Source organism: Tribolium madens, unplaced genomic scaffold (assembly GCF_015345945.1).
Source record: "Tribolium madens isolate multiple individuals breed KSU strain unplaced genomic scaffold, Tmad_KSU_1.1 Scaffold_2;HRSCAF=44;Tcas5.2_LGX, whole genome shotgun sequence".
In the NCBI taxonomy this organism is placed as follows: Eukaryota; Metazoa; Arthropoda; class Insecta; order Coleoptera; family Tenebrionidae; genus Tribolium; species Tribolium madens.
This window is the reverse complement of record NW_025400995.1, coordinates 2076252-2094984: the sequence shown is the minus strand read 5'-3', so window position 1 is coordinate 2094984 and position 18733 is coordinate 2076252. Positions and strand designations below refer to the sequence as shown.

General features: G+C 31.3%; 2 protein-coding genes across 6 annotated transcripts in view; both read left to right on the top strand.

Moving 5' to 3' along the window:
* Positions 1 to 8554, top strand: part of LOC123006792 (bone morphogenetic protein 6) — a 17801-nt gene extending 9247 nt beyond the window's left edge. For 2 of the 3 annotated variants that reach the window (XM_044401567.1, XM_044401566.1), the window contains exons 2-3: positions 886 to 994; positions 7548 to 8554. In XM_044401567.1, the coding sequence (XP_044257502.1) occupies positions 916 to 994; positions 7548 to 8311 (843 nt within the window). In that variant the 5' untranslated portion in view covers positions 886 to 915 and the 3' untranslated portion in view covers positions 8312 to 8554. Of the gene's footprint in view, positions 1 to 70; positions 633 to 885; positions 995 to 7547 lie in introns of those variants that run through there. The other variant, XM_044401565.1, reaches the window with a different exon arrangement.
* Positions 8555 to 8871: 317 nt separating this feature from the next.
* Positions 8872 to 18733, top strand: part of LOC123006811 (aspartyl/asparaginyl beta-hydroxylase) — a 28323-nt gene continuing 18461 nt past the window's right edge. For 2 of the 3 annotated variants that reach the window (XM_044401605.1, XM_044401604.1), the window contains exon 1: positions 8872 to 9088. The gene's annotated coding sequence lies outside the window, so the exon portion shown is untranslated. The remainder of the gene's footprint in view (positions 9089 to 18733) is intronic. The other variant, XM_044401606.1, reaches the window with a different exon arrangement.

The window sequence follows — 18733 nt, the reverse complement described above, 5'->3', positions numbered from 1 at the left end:
CATTAGTTTCTAGCCCATTTATCTACAAAAAACACCTTTTCGGTTATTTCGTGTCGTTTTTTGCTTATGTATTAATGAAAATCTAACGTTTTAATAAGATTTTGCTGAATCATTTCAAAAAAATCCAAAATTAGGCGCAAAACATGTTGTTTTTCAAAAATGTTTTACTTTGCTTAATAGTTCCGAAACAAGTGTCGTAATATTTTTTGTAAGAGGTGAGTATTTAGTTTGTTTAGGGTTGCGGTGGTGTTTTTCGCTGGAAAAGCGGCGAGATTCCGGTGGTTGAGGGTGGTGTGCCCCCTCCGCGAATCGTGATATAAAAGTGTGAGTGGCGAGAAGCGCGTGAGTTTAGTTCGACAGCGTCGAACGTAGCGTTGCTGACACGGGCAGTGCTGACGGTGTCGGTGTCGTCGAGTTCGCGGCAATGCAAGTGCCAAGTGCATGTGCAGCAAGTGCAGCAGGTGCATAGTGAAGTGAGTGCGCTACTAATGCCGGCTTAGCCCCCGGCTATGGGCGTCAACTCGTGGGCTACACCAGCGGCGTGGACGTTCTTCTACCTAGTGCAAGTGCTAACTGCCGACCGGAGCCTTTTCCTCGACCTGGGCCTTAACGCGGCTCCGGACGTCGCCAAGGTACGATCACGATTTCGACACAAGGTTGCCGCTGCGGCGAGGTTCCGGGTCCGGGGAATCCCGGACCACCCGACCGGAACTCGCATTTTCCATCATCATCACTCAGATAGACTCTCCCGCCAAAACTGGCCTAGCTAGATTTAAAATAGAAACGGGAGCAACACTCAATCTGGTTAACGTCATACAAACTTATTGTTTTGATACGAGGATGTTACTCCATGAACTCAACTCAACCACTTGTTGCTTTTTCCAGATCAACATTAGCCAGGACGAATACACCAAGATGATGACTCTTTATCTTGACACTCGACAACAACACTCAAATGACTATTCCATTCCCAAGCTGGTCACATTCTATCCCGGTAAGTCAATAAATAAAAAAAAACAATTAAACAAACCGTCAAATTTACTTACAATGTACTTATTACTACCAATTGTCTCTCTACAACCCATCGTAAACACAAGTAATAAATCATTTTACTACTTTTACTACAATAAAAAACAATTAAGAAATGCAAAATTACTAGAAATAAATTTAATGCGATTTTTAATATTTACTTTGTACAGATTAACCGAGCAAAAATCGCCGACATTAATTTCATACCCTGATTGTCATTTTCGCATTGATGAAAATTACAAATTTTGTGTTGTAAATATTACAAATTTAGTCAATTCTAAATAATTTGATCGACGTTTTTACGCTAATATAACACAAGTTTTATTTTCCAGATTTCCTCATTGTTAAAATGAGAAAAAAATTAAACATGGAAACCTTGAAATCCGATTTTTTAGAACAGTTGTTTTGTTATAGTAAATTGGACAACCCTGAAATAATTTTATTTCGAAAAGGTTTACAACATTGAAAAAATTAATAATTAAAAGATTTAACATTTAACTTACCTAACTTTGTTTTGAAGGAAGACATTTTTGTTCAATTTTTAAAAAAAAAACAAAAAAAACGTACATCTTGTAGTAATAATATGAGCAAAAAATTAATAAATTAGAGTAGGATTAAATTCTACAGTTGGTTGGGAATCTGGGCTGGAAATTTTCCACACAAACTGAAAGTGAAAATGACCATTCACCGTTTTCGTCTTGTACAGCATTTTTGTAATAACTTGCAACAATAAAGTGAACATTATTTCACTCAAAATGAATAAAACGCAAAACTTGTGTTTCCGCTGACATTTTTATTATCAAAATTCAGGATTGCCATCTGAAGGACTTTAATCACCGCCTACTCTATTATTTATTTATTTCTTTTTGATCGCACGGTATAATAATTATTTGTAGCAAAAAACGTTTCCTTGTTAAAAAAGTAGGGGTTTATAAACATCAAAAATATTCTTGATAAGACGTAATAATTTGTTACTAAATAACTTCGAAATATTATTGTATTCGTTCCGAGTTATTTCTTTGTTTTAAGTCTATACATTTCTCGGTGCGAATCAATGAAAAAAAAGTATAATCAGTAGAAGTAAAAAGGTATTAGAAGTTTTGTTCAACCTTGAAATATTTCCGTGGTGTTATTTTAGGCTTCTAGAGAAGTTCAAATCGTGTAAAATTATTTGTTCAATTTTGAGGCTTGAAAATGTGATTATTTGTATCAAATTTGGCCAACTCTGAAGTACCTTGTTAAAAAATAGTGGATTAGAAAAATTAAAAATATTTTTGATAAGAGGTAATAGTTTGTTATTAAATAACTTCGAAATATTATTGTATTCGTTCCGAGTTATTTCTTTGTTTAAGTCTATACATTTTTCGGTGCGAAACAATGAAAGAAAAAGTATAGTGAGTAGAAGTAAAAAGGTATTGGAAGTTTTGTTCAACCTTGAAATATTTCCGTGGTGTTATTTTAGGCCTCTAGAGAGGTTTAAACCGTGTAAAATTATTTGTTGAAAACTTGTTCATTTTTGCGACTTGAAAATGTGATTATTTGTAGCAAATTTGGCCAACTCTGAAATACCTTATTAAAAAAATAGGGGTTTAAAAAAATTAAAAATATTCTCGATAAGAGGTAATAGTTCCGAGTTATTTCTTTGTTTTAAGTCTATATGTAGAAAAAGTACAGTGAGTAGAAGTGAAAAAGTATTGGATGTTTTATTCAACCTTGAAATTTTTCAGTGGTGTTATTTTAGGCTTTTAGAGAAGTTCACACTGTGGAAAATGATTTGTTGAAAATTTGTTTATTTGGAGACCCAGCGAATGCGCCGTCTATGTTTGATGACAAGTTGCACCGTCATTATATTCTAATGACCGCTGCAACGGGAATTAATGACATCATCAGAATTTAAGCTCTAAAAAGCACACCTTAATTATTTCACATGTCAAATCAAAATGATGCAAGAATGAGAGTTTTTCACGTCGCCATTTTTGCAACGATTTCTCTCGCCCTTCCCACCAACACAAATTCTATGAATCAACTATGTTGAAATATAGGAATTACTGAAGTCCGGAGCAAACTGAAGGTTGAACGATTTTAATTAGAAATGAAACAGGAAGAAAACCGTTATTTTGAAAATTTTTGATTAAAATTGCAGACTGGCATAGGGGTTTTGTTTGTTTTTCACCGTTTAAATTTTATCTCAAGAATTTCAGAGTAATTAGTCTGGTTTGGGAGAAGATAAAAATTTACCTGAGATCGACTCGCCATACCGGGTGTTCATATTTTCGGAATAATCGAGGTCAATATTTGATTTATTGGATTTACTTATTTTAAACCAAATATTTGTGTCAATAATTTCTCGATTAATTAACTCGCTTTTACAAATCTCTGCCAAAAGAAAGCAATGCCTGAGTTTACTACAGGGGTGTACCAAAAGTGGCATTAACGAACAAGGTAATAAAAATTTATTAGTTTGTTAAATAGTCTGCATCGCTAATTAGGTGCAGGGATCGAATTTCCCAGGCAGGTGTAGCGTTGGAAATGTAAGTTTAGAAATGCGCTGAGTTACAAAAACACTCCTTAAATCCTTAATGGAATTACGAGTCATTGCTGAAATATTTATGCGAAACTGCGATTCAAGATGAAATTGTAGACCCCCACTCAGAAATTCTTTTATAGTCGCAGCTACCCTACAATTGATTTAGTAAACGAGCAGGTGTACAAAACACACAAAATCGGGTCGAAAGTGCTGGCATTCTTATGAAAATAAAATCATTGGGCCTAGGAATGTCAAGCGTCGAGTAGGTGTTGCATAATTTAGCTAAATTCGTAGTTAATGTTATTAGATTTATCGTCTTTTTATTTACTACAAATGCGATTTATGTACCTACACGTTTATAAAGACACTAAAAATATACAAATGTTGGTAGTTTGTCGCGTCACGAGTATTACGTTGGCGGTTCTTCTATAAATAAATCGAAAAATCAAAAATAGCTCGTCCCTAGTGTTATCTTGAATTGATCTGGCGAAATAAGTTACAAATTAAAATTACCAAAACACAACTCGTATTAAATTTAATTGCTGTCCTTCAGGCTAATGAGGCAAACAATTATTTTTTGTTTAAATGGAATAAACGACATTTTGCCGGTTAATTGAATTCGGTCGAGTGAAAGCTCAGTTCACAGGTGTACCAACCCTGAAAAAATCTTAGATAATTAAAGCTGACTAAATTTAGCTTAAACTCATTAAAAACGGCTGCACTTCCGTCTCCTTTATGTTGGCCGTCCTGCAATTGCAAATCCATCGTTACTCCTCGTGATGTTGCATTTTGACTTTTTTCTCTCGTCTGGTCAATAAAATCGCGAATTAATTGAGTTCACTGATAAATATTTTCTAAGGAAATGATCTCGCGCCAAATATTTTGATGATTCATTGGGAAAAAATCTTCGATTGGTGAATTTTTGTAATTTCGAATTATGAACCAGTTTCTTGTAATTATCGTCATTAAATGAACTTGTCTTCGGGAGAAGTATGACAAGATACCAATGCGGTTTTAAGGGCAACGGCCACGTGTGTTTATACATAAAAATACTCAGTTTTTGATTTGATGCCAATGAGTTCAAGATCTGTTATACATGTTGTGTTCCGGTACACTAAAATGTGTTATTTTTACTGCTTCCACGAATATTCCCATATAAAGTACGATTTAAATAAGAACCCACAAAATGATTCTTAAAGTAGACCGAAAATAAATAAACGCGGAACCCACGATTTGTGAATCACGATTCGGGATTGATACAGGTGAAAGCGACCCCCGAAAATAGAAAAACAAACTGTCTGCTTAGAATCAACACAAAATCGGAAAAAACCTCTAAGCAGCAAAACATTTTTTTAAGAAACTATAAAATAAACTAAATTTCATAATATTAACACAACATTGAAACAGTGTTAAATGTTTGTTTTTGTTTTTGAATAAAATAATTTTTTTTAAATAAAAATTCCATGCACTTTAAATCGGTCCATTTTAAGCACCTCTCCCCTAATCAACATACAGGGTGAATATAATGTGTGGAACCAAGCGGTTTTATTTTAACCATTTGTCTCCAGAAAATAATAATTAATATAAATTAAAGTAATATAAAAAATATTATCGTATTTTGAGAACGAAATTTTCTTTTGATTTTTTTGTCAAAATTGCAATTTATGTATTTTTTTTTTAAATTAAATGTAAAGTAAATAGTTGTAATCCTTAGATCATAACCTTCATGAGAAAAATGGTTTTATAGTGAACTGCTATTTAAAAAAAAATAAAAATTTTGTTTCAAAAACAAAAGATTCTTGATAGAACATCACATTTTTATAGTATTTTATCATTCATCAATTAGTTTTTTTCAAAAAATAAATATTTTAAGCATTTTAAGTTCTTATTCACCTGGTATTTTTTAAGTATAAAATTATGGACGCGTGTAAAAAACTAAACTCATTTTACATTTTTATGTAGAGTTTTGAAAAACAAAACAAAAACTGGGGGCCCCAAATCACTACTTTATTTCTCTTCTCAGTGGTTGATATAAAAATTAATTGATAATAATTTTTGTAAAAAAATGCTATAAGTAATTTTATTTATACAGGGTGATTTTAAAATATACGACACTATTTAAACGTATAAATCTTGAGGGTTACTTTTGTGAAAATAGTCAATAATAAGGGAGAAAATCGTTATGAACCTTTAACCTTAAGTGAATTTGCCACTGACTCACCGTTGATGAACTTCGGACAGGTACAAAAAATTGGGATGAAAAAAACGTAAATTTTAATTTTTTAAATGTTCCAATTTAAGTATTGTTGAGAATTTCAAAATCACCCTGTATGGAGAAAATTGAAATTTAAAAAAATTCTTATTTTATTATTTAAAATATTTCAAATTTTTTGGATCTTGCCCTTGAAAATCGATAATTTAATAATTTTAAAGATCTTTATATCATGTTTGGGCAATTAAAAGAGAAATGTTAAATTATTCTTTTGGTGCATTTGTTATTGAAAATTAAAACAAACCTCCAAGAATTAAGGTTGGGTTTGGGGAAAAAAAAATCTAAACCAATAGATTTAATACCAAAAAATTATCTTTGCTACAAATTTTAGTAAATTTATTTCTTGAAGAGTGTGAAACACATTGACGCAAAATGTCAACAACTGTCAGAAGTGTCAAATTGAATGATTGACATCCACTCTTAGTTAAGGTTTTTTTTAAAGGTAAAATTTAGGCCTTTTTCAGCCATGAAAGTTTCGCGATCGATAGTTTTTTTTATTAAATTTTTATTTTCTAAGTAAGTTTTTTTTTCCATTTTGATTTCGATTTAATTTTGCGCGTTAACAGATAATTTTATAAGAAAATGCAAAAAGTTGGGCGAACAAAAAACTATAAGAAAATGAAAAAACAAATTTTGGCAAAATAAAAAAAATTGTACAAAAAACAAAAGCTAAACAATAGAAAAGGCTTGTAAAAACAGGAGACAGAGAAGGAAATAAACAAAAGTATATTGAAATTGTAAAAACAGTAAAATCTAAAAGACAAAACAGCACAAAACTAATAAAAAAGTAAAAAAAATCAGTAAAAAATGAGAAAAAAACCGAGAAATAAAAAAGGCAAGAACTATGAAAGAAAAACGTTTAGAGCAAACACATTCAATATAAAGAAATATAAAACTATAGAAATAATTATAAAAAAATCTTAAAAAGTAAACTTAGCAAAAGAAAAACAGAAAAAAAAATGTAAAACTTCTAAAAATGTCTACAAAACAGAAAAAATGAAAGTCAGAAAAAAAGCAAAAAAGCAAAACATGAAAGTATGAAGAAAAAATTGAAAATAAAAAACGTAAAATTAAAATAATGAAAATCATTGAAATAAAAAACCAGAAAAAATAAGAATAATTTCAACTAATAACTGAAATAATTACCTTTGGGTCGCCATTTTTAAAAGATGTTTAGGTCGCCATATTTAAGGGACTCTAGCTATCTTAGGAACCAATATACCAGGTGAACAAAAAATATGGAACCAAACGTTTTTTGCTTAAACTGTTTATTTCTTAGAAAAATTAATTGTTGAATGATAAAGTACTATAAAAATGTGATGTTTTATCAAGAATAAAATTTTTCAATTTTTTTTTGATTCTGAGATTACAAAATTTTTAATTTTTTTTAAATGGCAACCTTCTATAAACTATTTTTCTCATGAAGATTATGATCTTAGGATTACAACTATCTACTTTATATTTTGACAAAAAAATCGCATAATTCAAAAACAAATCAAAATTTTTTTATATCACTTTAATTTATATTATTTTCTGGAAGCAAAGGATTAAGAAGACTGCTTGATTCCATACTCTTCCATAACTCTAATTCATATTTTTTGAAATAAGTTAAAAAAAAATAAAAAAACCTGATTTTTCGCAGGGATAGGGAAAAATAAACATTTATTTTGGTTTTGGGCACAGAAAACGAACAAATAGTTTAAAATTTTTTTTTTTCAGTGAAGAGGGATTGGTGGCCGCGTTTAAAGTTCCCGATCCGTCCCCAGGAGGTGGAGGTGGAGAGCGCCCAACTCCGCATCCTCGCCCCCGCCACTGGCAACCACACGTCGTTCCGCATCCAAGTGACTCAAATTTTGGGCGCGAGACGTCGCCGAGTGCTTGAAGAGAAACTCATCCACTTGTCGCCCACTTTGCCAAAGTGGTGTGAATTTGAAGTGACAAGTGCAGTGCAGTCTTGGCTAAACGGCGAAAGGAACTTAGGAATAGAGTTAGTTTGCCTCGAGTGTAGAAATAATTATTTAACTCCGCTGCAAGCCGCTGTTAGTGCTCTAGTTTACCCTGAACACAGACGCTCAAAACGCGCCACCTCCCCCTACCAATCCTTGCGTCGAACGGATTGTAGGAAGTTGCGAAAGGGGACAAGGAGGGTCTGTTGTCGGCACGACATGGAGGTGACCTTCTCCAAGTTGAGGTTTATTGAGATGGGGTCCATTGTGCAGCCCAAGTCGTACGACGCGGGCTTCTGCCAGGGACAGTGCCCCCCGAATTTCAACTACGCGACTAACCACTCGCGGATTCAGAGTCTCCTGCACCAGATGGAGTGGAAGACAGGCAAGAGGAATCGGAGGGCCGTGCCCAAGGCCTGTTGCGCCCCCTCGAAGCTAGAGCCTTTGGAAATACTTAGAGTCAACCCCAGCGACACCACGAAACTTATCGTGGAAAAGTGGGACAATATGCAAGTGGTAGAATGCGCGTGTTCCTAGTACAGACAATGCCAAAGACATTTAGGAAAAATTTACGGGTCAATTTAGCATTTCTACATCAATCTTCAACTCTTAAGTTACTGTGATATTAATTGTATTGTATTTATGCCTCATCTCTCAGTTATTTATAATTTCTCATCTAAAGCTAGCCTAAAAGTATTATTTTAACTCATCTTTTTATATTTAATTTAATGTTACTGTGTAATTGATGTACTGATGAGTGAAAACGTTTACCAGTTTTGTAGAAAATACGAGTTTTATTTCACCCTTCTTCCCCGCCACACAAATTGAATTATTATCATCTATTGTCGATTTGTTTAGGCGACAGTAATACTAGCAAATCCGATAAGAAAAGCTATAAATAGTGTAACACTTTATTTAAAAAAAAGCAACAATGGTAACACTTCAAAAAAATTTGAGCCATAACATGTGGCGCTATCTATTCAAAACTTATTCAATTGGAATTAAAAAACTGTGCTAGATGGCAGCATGCTTTACCATTCCTGTCACAGTAGAATCCTACATTTGAATTTTTTTAATGTTTGTTTATTTACATTTTGTTGGTATAACAAATTCAATTGTGTTTAATAATTTGCTTAATTTTTCCGTTTAGTTTGCGTTTTTTTTTTCATTTTAAAACTCAATTAAAATTATTGAGGTTTTCAAGCATTTGTTTTATAGTGTATAATTTGAGTTTTTCCCTATTTAAGTAAAAAAATAATGATTTGCAATAAATGTGGGAAAGCCAATGAAACATCTCGGGATAATTAACTCCAGGTAAGTGGTGATGATCTGCAAAAATTATGTAACATAACCTCACATTATGTAAGTAAGGTAATGATAGTTACAAAGCATTTTTTTTGTATTAATTAACAAAAAAATTAGCAGTTTTTGAGGTATTAATTATCATGTATGATAACGCGGTATGAAAGCTTGTGGGGGTGGATAATAATAACATATTTATACTTTGATAAGAGTAAATAATTCGTAAATACTTTTTCTAGAAGCTGCAAAATATTTATAAATTAAATTTAATGACTAGATAAATTTGATATACTTTCTAATTTCATTAATTACAATTGAATTTTTTAAAATTTTATGGCGCTGCAACAGAAAACTGTAACTGAACTAGGGACGAAATGATAGTTTAAGTGCAATACACAAGAGGGAACACTTGTACCGATTCCCGTAAAATACAAAACTTTTTTTTATTCATTAATCATTTTCAAGCAAAATTTTTGAAATGCCTAGAAATCAAAACACAGTTTTTTCTGTTTTTCTCAATGGTGCACAGATATTAGTTCATTCTTTAAAACTAGGCATTTTTTTAGAGTTTTTAATTATTTTCTGAGAATGTAAACAAGGTTAAAATTTTAAACACTTTGTATATCGAAAACAATTCAATACAGTAAAATATATGTATGTAATATAATTAGTACCAAAGAGTACCAATAAGCAATGGAAAAAATAGAAAAAACCGTTAAGATTAATTATTTAGGAATTAAGACAAACAAAATTTTTATCATCACTAGCATATCTTTAACTTTTTTTTTAAATGTGCGTATGTATTATATTCTAGATGCATGTTTTAACGTCTCTAAAACACATAATTACTTTTTCTAATTAATAAAATAATAATAATAATAAAGTTGCATTTTTGAAGAGTAATTATATACCTTAAAATTGGTTTTACTTGCAATTTTGAGAGTAATTAGATCTAAAAACCACCCGAGTGATTGTTTTGATTCTTTTGAATCAAAGTGAAGATAATTAAGTTTAAAAAAAACAGTATTTACAAACAAACTAAAACTACATTTCTTAATAATAGCGATTAAAAATTAATTGATAATAATTTTTGTAAAAAAATATTATAAATAATTTTTATTCATACAAGGTGATTTTAAAATATACAAAACTATTAAATCTATTAAAAAATATGCGTTTGTGAAAATAGTCAATAATAAGGGAGAAAGTGTACCGTTGATGTGATGATTTAATATAAAAACTTCGGGCAGGTACGAAAAATGACGATGAAAAATTTTTATTTTTATTTTTTAAATATTCCAGTTTTAAATATTGTTGAGAATTTCGAAATCACCCTGTATGAAATTTAAAAAAATGTTAGGATTTTTCGACTTTTTTTGTACCTTGCCCTTGAAAATCGAAACGTGATCAATTTTAAAGATTTTGAAATCGTGTTTGGGCTATTAACAGAGAAATGTTAAATTTTTTTTTTGGTGTATTTATAATTATTGAAAAGGAAAACAAACCTCAAGAATTAAGGTTGCGTTTGGGGGAAGATAAATTCTAAACCAATAAAAAAATATCTTCGATACAAATTTTAGTAAATTTATTTCGAATAATAACTCAAATAATTGAAACAAAAAGATCTTTAGGGAACCCTACCTGTTTTAGGAAGCAATGTACAGAGTGTCTCAAGTTTTAGGGCCGGCGCAAAAATAAATATTTCTAATTGATTAAGAAGAATTTTGATAATGTAAACGATAGAGGATTACATACACTTTAATTCGATGTTTTGATATTGTAAAATTTTTTTAGCGTATGGCAGTTAACTGGAATATTTTCTACATGATAAAATTTTTTGATTTTTTTCTGTCATATTTGTGAAAATAAAATAATGATAAAGTTGATAGGATTTTAAATTATATCTACCTTAGGAAAATTGGTTTTATTTGCAATTTTGAGAGTAATTTGATTGTTTTGATTTTTTTGAATCAAAGTGAAGATAATTAAAAACGTTATTTACAAACTAAAACTACATTTCTTAATAATATCAATTTTTTGTCTTGAATTCTAGTCTAGCAATAAACTTTAGATAGGTATAGGATATGCGAAATAATGGTTATTTTGATTTAAGAAAAATGAATCACTCAGATTTAACGGATCTCGGGTTTTTTTTAATTTAAAAAATGAATTACTGTACTGAAAGGTACATACAAATTGCTGTTTAATTATTTTATTGTTTTCACAGTTATAGTCATTGAAAAATAGCATTGCAACTGTTGATATAACCTAGTTTTTATTTGTTTATTAATTATTAGTTAGTGTGCGAAATTTTCTGTGGCCAATTTCGAAAAAACAAGCAAACGTTTTGCTATTTTATGATTTTCGATCATTTATAGTGAGTGCCAGTTATCAGTTGCAATCGGTTTAAAAATAACCAATCATTCTTCGCCAATTTATCAAATGAGCGACGTTTTATTGAAGGCGTCGTTAATTTTCTATTAGATTATCGCGTCCCAACCCCAGCACTTATAGATTTGATTGATCGCTTTTCAATCTGCAATTGGAAAACGGCGAAATTTCTATTTCTAATTCAATCAACCGTTTTGTAATTTCGCATATTGTTGAGTTGAAAAAATTCGATGTTGTTTTAAGCATCCCAGTATCCGTGGAGCGTGTCGGGGCAGTTAAGTGGACAGTGGTCATTTTACGCAACCCACCCCCAAATCAACAAAATCGCCCAACATCTGGCCTCTTCACGGATCGTAAACTTAACAATCACGAATTGTTGTCGATTCTAAATCAGATTTTTCCATTCAGAAATGACGTTCGCATATTTATTTTCATTATTGTTTTCGTCAAATGTCGTCAATGCGGCGATTAGTGAACTTTATGAATTCATAACTTAGTGTGAAACCCCAAAGAAAAGGTGCCGATTCGAATTTGAATTTAATTACGACGATTGAACACTGGACCAACCCCTTCTTACTTTACATTTGATACAATTAAAACGTTCAACTCGAACCGAGGGGTGGTTTTTTTGGCATTTTGCATTATTCGATGACATGCTCTTGACATTTGTATTTATTATTCTGTGGATTTAAACGGAACAATATATTTTAATTGCGGGGTACTTTCGAAAATATTAAACACGTTTTAAATGCAAACTTCATTTATATTAAGCAAACACGAACTTTTGGGCTGAAGTGAATAATTGACTTTGAAGAGGAATAAGAGGATGATCGCGTGCCCAGTGGTCAAACTGCTCCCCAGGGAACCCACTTCGAACAAGCTTTAGACCAACTGGACCTCGCAAATGCAAAAATCATTGCCAATTTAGCGCCATTTGTGACCAGAAATTAATTATTTTAATTACCAATCATCTTGAATTTCTCAATTTGATTTAATTATACTATAAAAGCCAAAACCGGGTTTTAGGCATAAATATTGTAGCTACTGCAGTTAATTTACAAAAATTTAACAAAATTGGGATTTTTACAACGTTTTTGCACTTTTCTAAGTCTCTTGGAACGTTAGGAGTGCATTTGGTTTGACATTGAAATTTTTAATTTTTTAATTAAGAGTTTGACTTTTGTCGCAAAATCGCTTGAAATACATATGGTTTTCTGGACACAAAATTACACGCTGAACAATAGGTTAAAATAGGTTAAAATGCTCTACAATGAGTAGTTTTTGAGATATTGTGTAATAAAGGCAAGAATAAGGCTATATCATAGTCACTACAAAAATCAAAAAAAATTGATCCATATAACGTTCTTTACATTTCTAGAGGTCTTAAAGATTCAAAAAGTACATAAAACGTTATTGGGTCAAGTTTAAAAAATTACGAATTTTTTGAGTTTTTGAGCGGTAGTAAAAATAGTCAATTTACCTTAAGTCGTAAAAACCTTGAAATATGGGTTTCTAGACGTAAAATTACTCGCTGAACACGATGCAACAAGTTAAAATACTCTACGAAATATTGAGTAATAAAGTTAAGAATAAGGCTAGAAAGCAATCAAAATTTTTTGATTCTTATGAAAAACTAGTATTTCATGTAAAATTCACCGGAGAATACGCCTGTACAAACCGTTTTGATCTAGGACTCATAGTTTTTGAGATATGTTTTTTTTTTAAAAAAAACTAAAAGTGGCTCTGTACCCAGAACCATGACCCGGAGCGACTTCCGGTTTGCGCTATTAAATAGATAATTTCAAGCTAATTTGAATGGTTTTTAGCTTTTTGCTCTAAGTCTTATAGTTTCGTAGAAAAACGCGTTTAAACTTTCACAATTTTGACAATTTTTACTTTTTAAACTATTAGACCTAGAACAAGAAGCTCAATTTAATAAATATATAATATAATAAAGCGGATTTATATTTTTGAAATTTTTGACTTTATCAGAGATTTTCTCGATAACTATTCATCTTAGAGCACTGATCTTTTTTATATATGATAGAAAATTAAATTTTCAACCTTAAAATTCTTCCATATAACGTTTTTTAGAGGTCTCAAAGACTCAAAAAAGTGCATAAAACGTTATTGGGTCAAGTTTAAAAAATTACGAATTTTTTGAGTTTTTGAAGGTGGGCGGTAGTAAAATCGTAAAAGTAGTCAATATACCTTAAGTTGTAAAAACGTTTAAAAATAGTTTTCTAAACGTAAAACGCGCTGAACACGATGCAACAAGTTAAAATACTCTACGATGCATAGTTTTTGAGATATTSAGTAATAAAGTTAAGAATAAGGCTAGAAGCATAAGCATAAGCTATGTCCAATTATGACCAAAAAATCAAACATTTTTTATTCTTGTGAAAAACTAGTACTGGATGTAAAATTAATCGTAGAACACGCCTGTATAACGTAGGACTCATAGTTTTTGAGACATGATTTTTTTTTGAAAAAAAAAAATGGCTCTATTGCCGGAACCATAACCCGGAGGGACTTTCGGTTTACGCCATTAGATAGATAATTTAATGTAAATTTTAATGGTTTTTAGGTTTTTGCTCTAGGTTTTATAGTTTTGTAGAAAAACGCATTTAAAATTCCAGAATTTTGATTTGTTAACAAATCCCTTTTTTTATTTTGTAAATTGCGGCAAAACTCTACTTCAGTAATGTAATATTTTGACGTAAACCTAACTAAAGTTTTCCGGGGAATCAATTGACGTCAAGAAAACTGAAAAATTCGTAATAGTTTTGAAGTTATAGTAAAATTTATATTTTTGAAATTTTTCACTTTATCAGAAATTCTCAATAATGATTTATCGTAGAACATTGATCTTTTTGTATATGATAGAAATTTAAATTTTCTTTGAAACGGTACCAAACATAAGACGTTATCACTAATAAATCAGGAGTTATTGGCATAGACCGCTCCGGGTGCCAAAAATCGACCAAAACCTCGACAAAATAAAAAAAAAATTAAATTGCTCCATATAACGTTTTCTACATTTTTAGAGGTCTTAAAGACTCAAAAAAAGTGTATAAAATTTCATCGGGTCAAGTTTAAAAAATTATTAATAATAGTCAAGTTACCTTAAGTTGTAAAACCGTTTGAAATATGACGCTCGGGGAATTGAAAATCACCGAAAATTTTGTCAAAAACCGAAAAATCTATAAAATTCAACCCCTCTAAATTTCTCTATTGGTTTGAGGATTTGCGAATTATAAATTTGATTTTTTATTAAATTTTCGGTTTGCAAAAAAATAGCACACAATCGTATTTCTGACCCCTTGTGTGTGCTAATATCCATACAAATCTCCGTTATCTATTGAAGTCAGGCATCGAATAACTGTCATCTCTTTCTCGCTGATAACTTGATAAGTGATAGCATTCAAATTCGGGCGAAGTTGATTTTCACCTGTCAACTAATTAAATCGGCGTCTCGCACACATTTTCAGGAATAAACCTATTGACTGTACCAATTTATGCTTCTGCATCTGTCCATCGGTCAACATTGACCGTAATTATTACAAAGAAACGATTTTATGAATCATGCTAATACCTTTTCGGCTAGAAATAGGGCACATAAAAGCGGCAGTAGCGAAAGATTTGAGTTGTGACGTCAGTGGCGCGTGCTCGACACACGCTGATCTTCTGTCCATTGTTTCCGTTTTCGAGACGTGCACGTGACCATAATGGCCGACTTATATTCTAATGCCTTTTTTCCAGGCTCGCAATTCGACAAATTCTAAACCAAACACCGAATTTCAACTCAAAATTCAAAATTACCCACGTTCTGGGACACTTTACTGACTTAGAACACGTCTCAATGAATCACGTGATTCTCAAGGCGCACTAGATGCAACTCGAACACGCAGTTTATAACACTTAAGCCCGGTCCTGGACAAAATCGAGGGTGCACTTTTCTATTGCTTTACGTTACATTCAAGTTATTAGAAATTTGTTATTTTAATTACGTTATATTGACAGCCAAGCAGGGTTTATTTTAAAATTGATGTATTATGGACATCCTGTATGTTATTATTATTCAAGCAAAGCGTTTTATTTGTTACTAAAAATAAATTTTTCATTATATTTGAGCCACAAATAAAATTTTAAATTTATTGTGTGCTAATTTATTCCGATTTGTTTGGCACACAAATAAAATTCGTTTCTAAACGATGAAAAGCAAAAATATAAACATTGTGAAAGTTGGGGTTTACTTTGCGTTTAGTCGCAGTATAATTCAATTTTCATGTAGGCATCAATTTGTGCAAAAGCAAAAAATCATTTTTATTTACAAAGTGTTCAAAAGTCAAGCATTTAATTTTGGTGGAGGAGCCATAATTGCACAAAAAATAGTCAAAATAGTGCAAATGAAGGACGAATCCTTGGCGTTTTACGTGCTGTAGGCCGAGTTTAGTCAACTCAGATGAGTTTTTTTGTACGTGACTGGGGTATAAAACACAGAAGTGAAAAATAAATAATTTATTTTTGATTAGGTATACATAAAATCACAGCCTTGTCTATATTTCAAGTAAAAATTAATAGTATTTGCACCTCCACCTTCTCTCTAAATTTTCATTGACTTCGTTTTCGCGTTGGTAGTTGTGGCACATACAGGGTGTGATTTCGTACTCCAAAACGGTGATTTCCGTGGAAACGCTTCCACGTTCATTGGTCGATATGGAGAAAGTGGAACTTTTGAATTTCTTCCGGTTGTAGCGACTTTGGAACGAAGTGGACAAGTTTTTCAACACCTGTCATTCGAAACAAATTAGAGAAAATTTGTGATTAATTAGTACTCACTTTAAGACAGTTGTGTCCCGTCCAGATGAAAAATCGTTTAACTGACATGTTTGATCGGCTTGCTAAACGCAAATGTAAGACATAGGCGCCGCGTGCGTTTATATCCCAACTCCCCCACCTATTGATGATTCGCACTTGACTCTCACCCTCATTCACTCACCCCTAAATTATATAACCAGCAATGAAGTTATTATTCCCACACTCGGAATTATTTACAAGAGAGGATTGAAAGTTTATGAAGTCCGATCCCTAATTTCACACACTCAACTCCCAAAACACTCAAATCGGCTTTAATGCGGTTTTTACCGTGGGATGAAATTTTCTCCGATTTTTTTAATTACGTAAATCAGATCAGAGATCACATTGTTCATCTAAATGAATCGTGATTGTTGTTGACTCGATAAATGGCCACATGGATGAATCAGATCCGAAACGCGTGTAATGTGTTTTATTTGCTGGAGCAATCGACACGTTGGGAAAATATAATTGTCAACTTTTTGGGAGACCACTCATCCATTAAACGATAAATCGAATCGCTGTTGACAAGCTGATTTACATAATCGACTGGAAGTAATTCGTTAATGTTAATTATTGTCATTTTTTTCGTTAACTGACACACTGTGTTTGTGCCATCTACGTCTTATAAACTGAATATTTACTCGCAGCTGCCAAATTTATATCTTGTGGGCGGGCTTAACTGCATTAAAAGCTAGACCTCAGACACCACGTGTGTTGGAGTCATCTTCCTATTACTGATTTATATTTATCTTCAGAATTTCAGTGTGATCAAAATTTTTATTACCTGAAAATCGTTCGATTTCTAGTTTTCTAGCTTCAAATACACTCAGTTGAGAAATTTAAATTTTTTTAACTCGATTTTCAATCTGTGGGCCTAATTGATTTTGGATTGTCACTATTTAGTTGAAGATTCCGGTATAGTGCTTCCAAATTTTCAAATTTTGATATTTTTTTGGGAATACTACGTAATTAATCAGGAAGACGATCAAACATATAAAATTCACCAGATCCGAGTTGAAAAATTTGCCAAATTTTCATCAGGTTACGATTTGGATGGCAAAATCTCGCGTTTTCAGCTTAAAAATCTGCTTAAACTCTTGAAAAAAGCAAAAATGACATGTTTTTAGACCTAATTCTGTGATTTTTCGGTTTGTTATTAATAAAATTTTGCGAAATGATTGTGTTTCTAACTGAAAAACGTGCTAAAACGCTCGAGAAATGCAAAATAATGTAATTCTAGACTTAATTTCTTGATTATTTAGTTTTTGTTAGCGAAAAACTTGCGATTTTAGTACAAAAAAAAAAACGTGCAAGCATTTTCGGCCAAATTTTGTGGTTTCTCAGCTTATTTTTGCTCAAAACTAGTTAAATTCGAGTGAAGCAAAAAAAAATACATCGATATTAGTCCTGTTTGTGATATTTACGCGTGTTTGGACAAGATGAATTTACAAAATAAACGAAGTAAGTTGGGCGAAACAAGTTAAAAAATTTCGATTTAATGTTATAATTTTTTAGCATGTTTCAATGCAATAATTCGAACTTTTTGTGTTTTTATCTCTCAAAAACATCCTTAAATCCTCGAAAAAGACAAAAAAATCGCCGTTTTTGGGCTATTTTATTGAATTTGTGTTTTTTTAGACAAAATTTTGCAAAATACTGTTTCTAGCTGAAGAAGCATTCAAAAAAACTAAAATAAGTTGTTACTTTCGATCTGTTTAGTAATATATTGTAAAAAACATCTAGAAACTATTTTTGACCAATTTTTGGGTGGTTTTCGATTATTTTTTTTTCTGCCAGAAAATTTGACGAAGTAATCAAGTTAAAGCTTAAGAGTTAGGTCAAAATATTATAATATAATCTTTTTTTTATAACAATTTAGTGATTTTTGACACGCTATGGTAAACTCTTGTGAAAGAACAGAGTTTTCAGTTTAAAAATCTGCTTGAACTTTCCAAAAAGGAAAAAATTATATATCATTTTCGGCCTTATTCTGTATTTTTTTTGGCTTGTTTTTAATCAATTTGTCGAAATAATTGAGTTTGTAGCTGAAAAACATGCTAAAACCCTGCAGAATAGCAAAATTAATGTAATTTTCGACTTAATATATTGATTTTTTAGTCCGTTTTAGCGAAATCTTGCAAAAAAACTGAGACTGTGGTACTGAAACGTACTTAAAAAAATTATCGACTTATTTTTCTCAAAAAGTTAGACCGAGTAAAACAAAATAACATCAATATCAATTGTTTTTGTGATTTTTAAGCTAAAGCTAAAAATAATATCAATTTCGATTTAATTTTGTAATTTTTTTGCCTGTTTTAACGAAATTTTTTAAATTTTCTTTGTTTTTATCTCAAAAACTTGCTTTAAAAGGGCAAAAATAACGTCGTTTTTGGACGAATTTTTTAA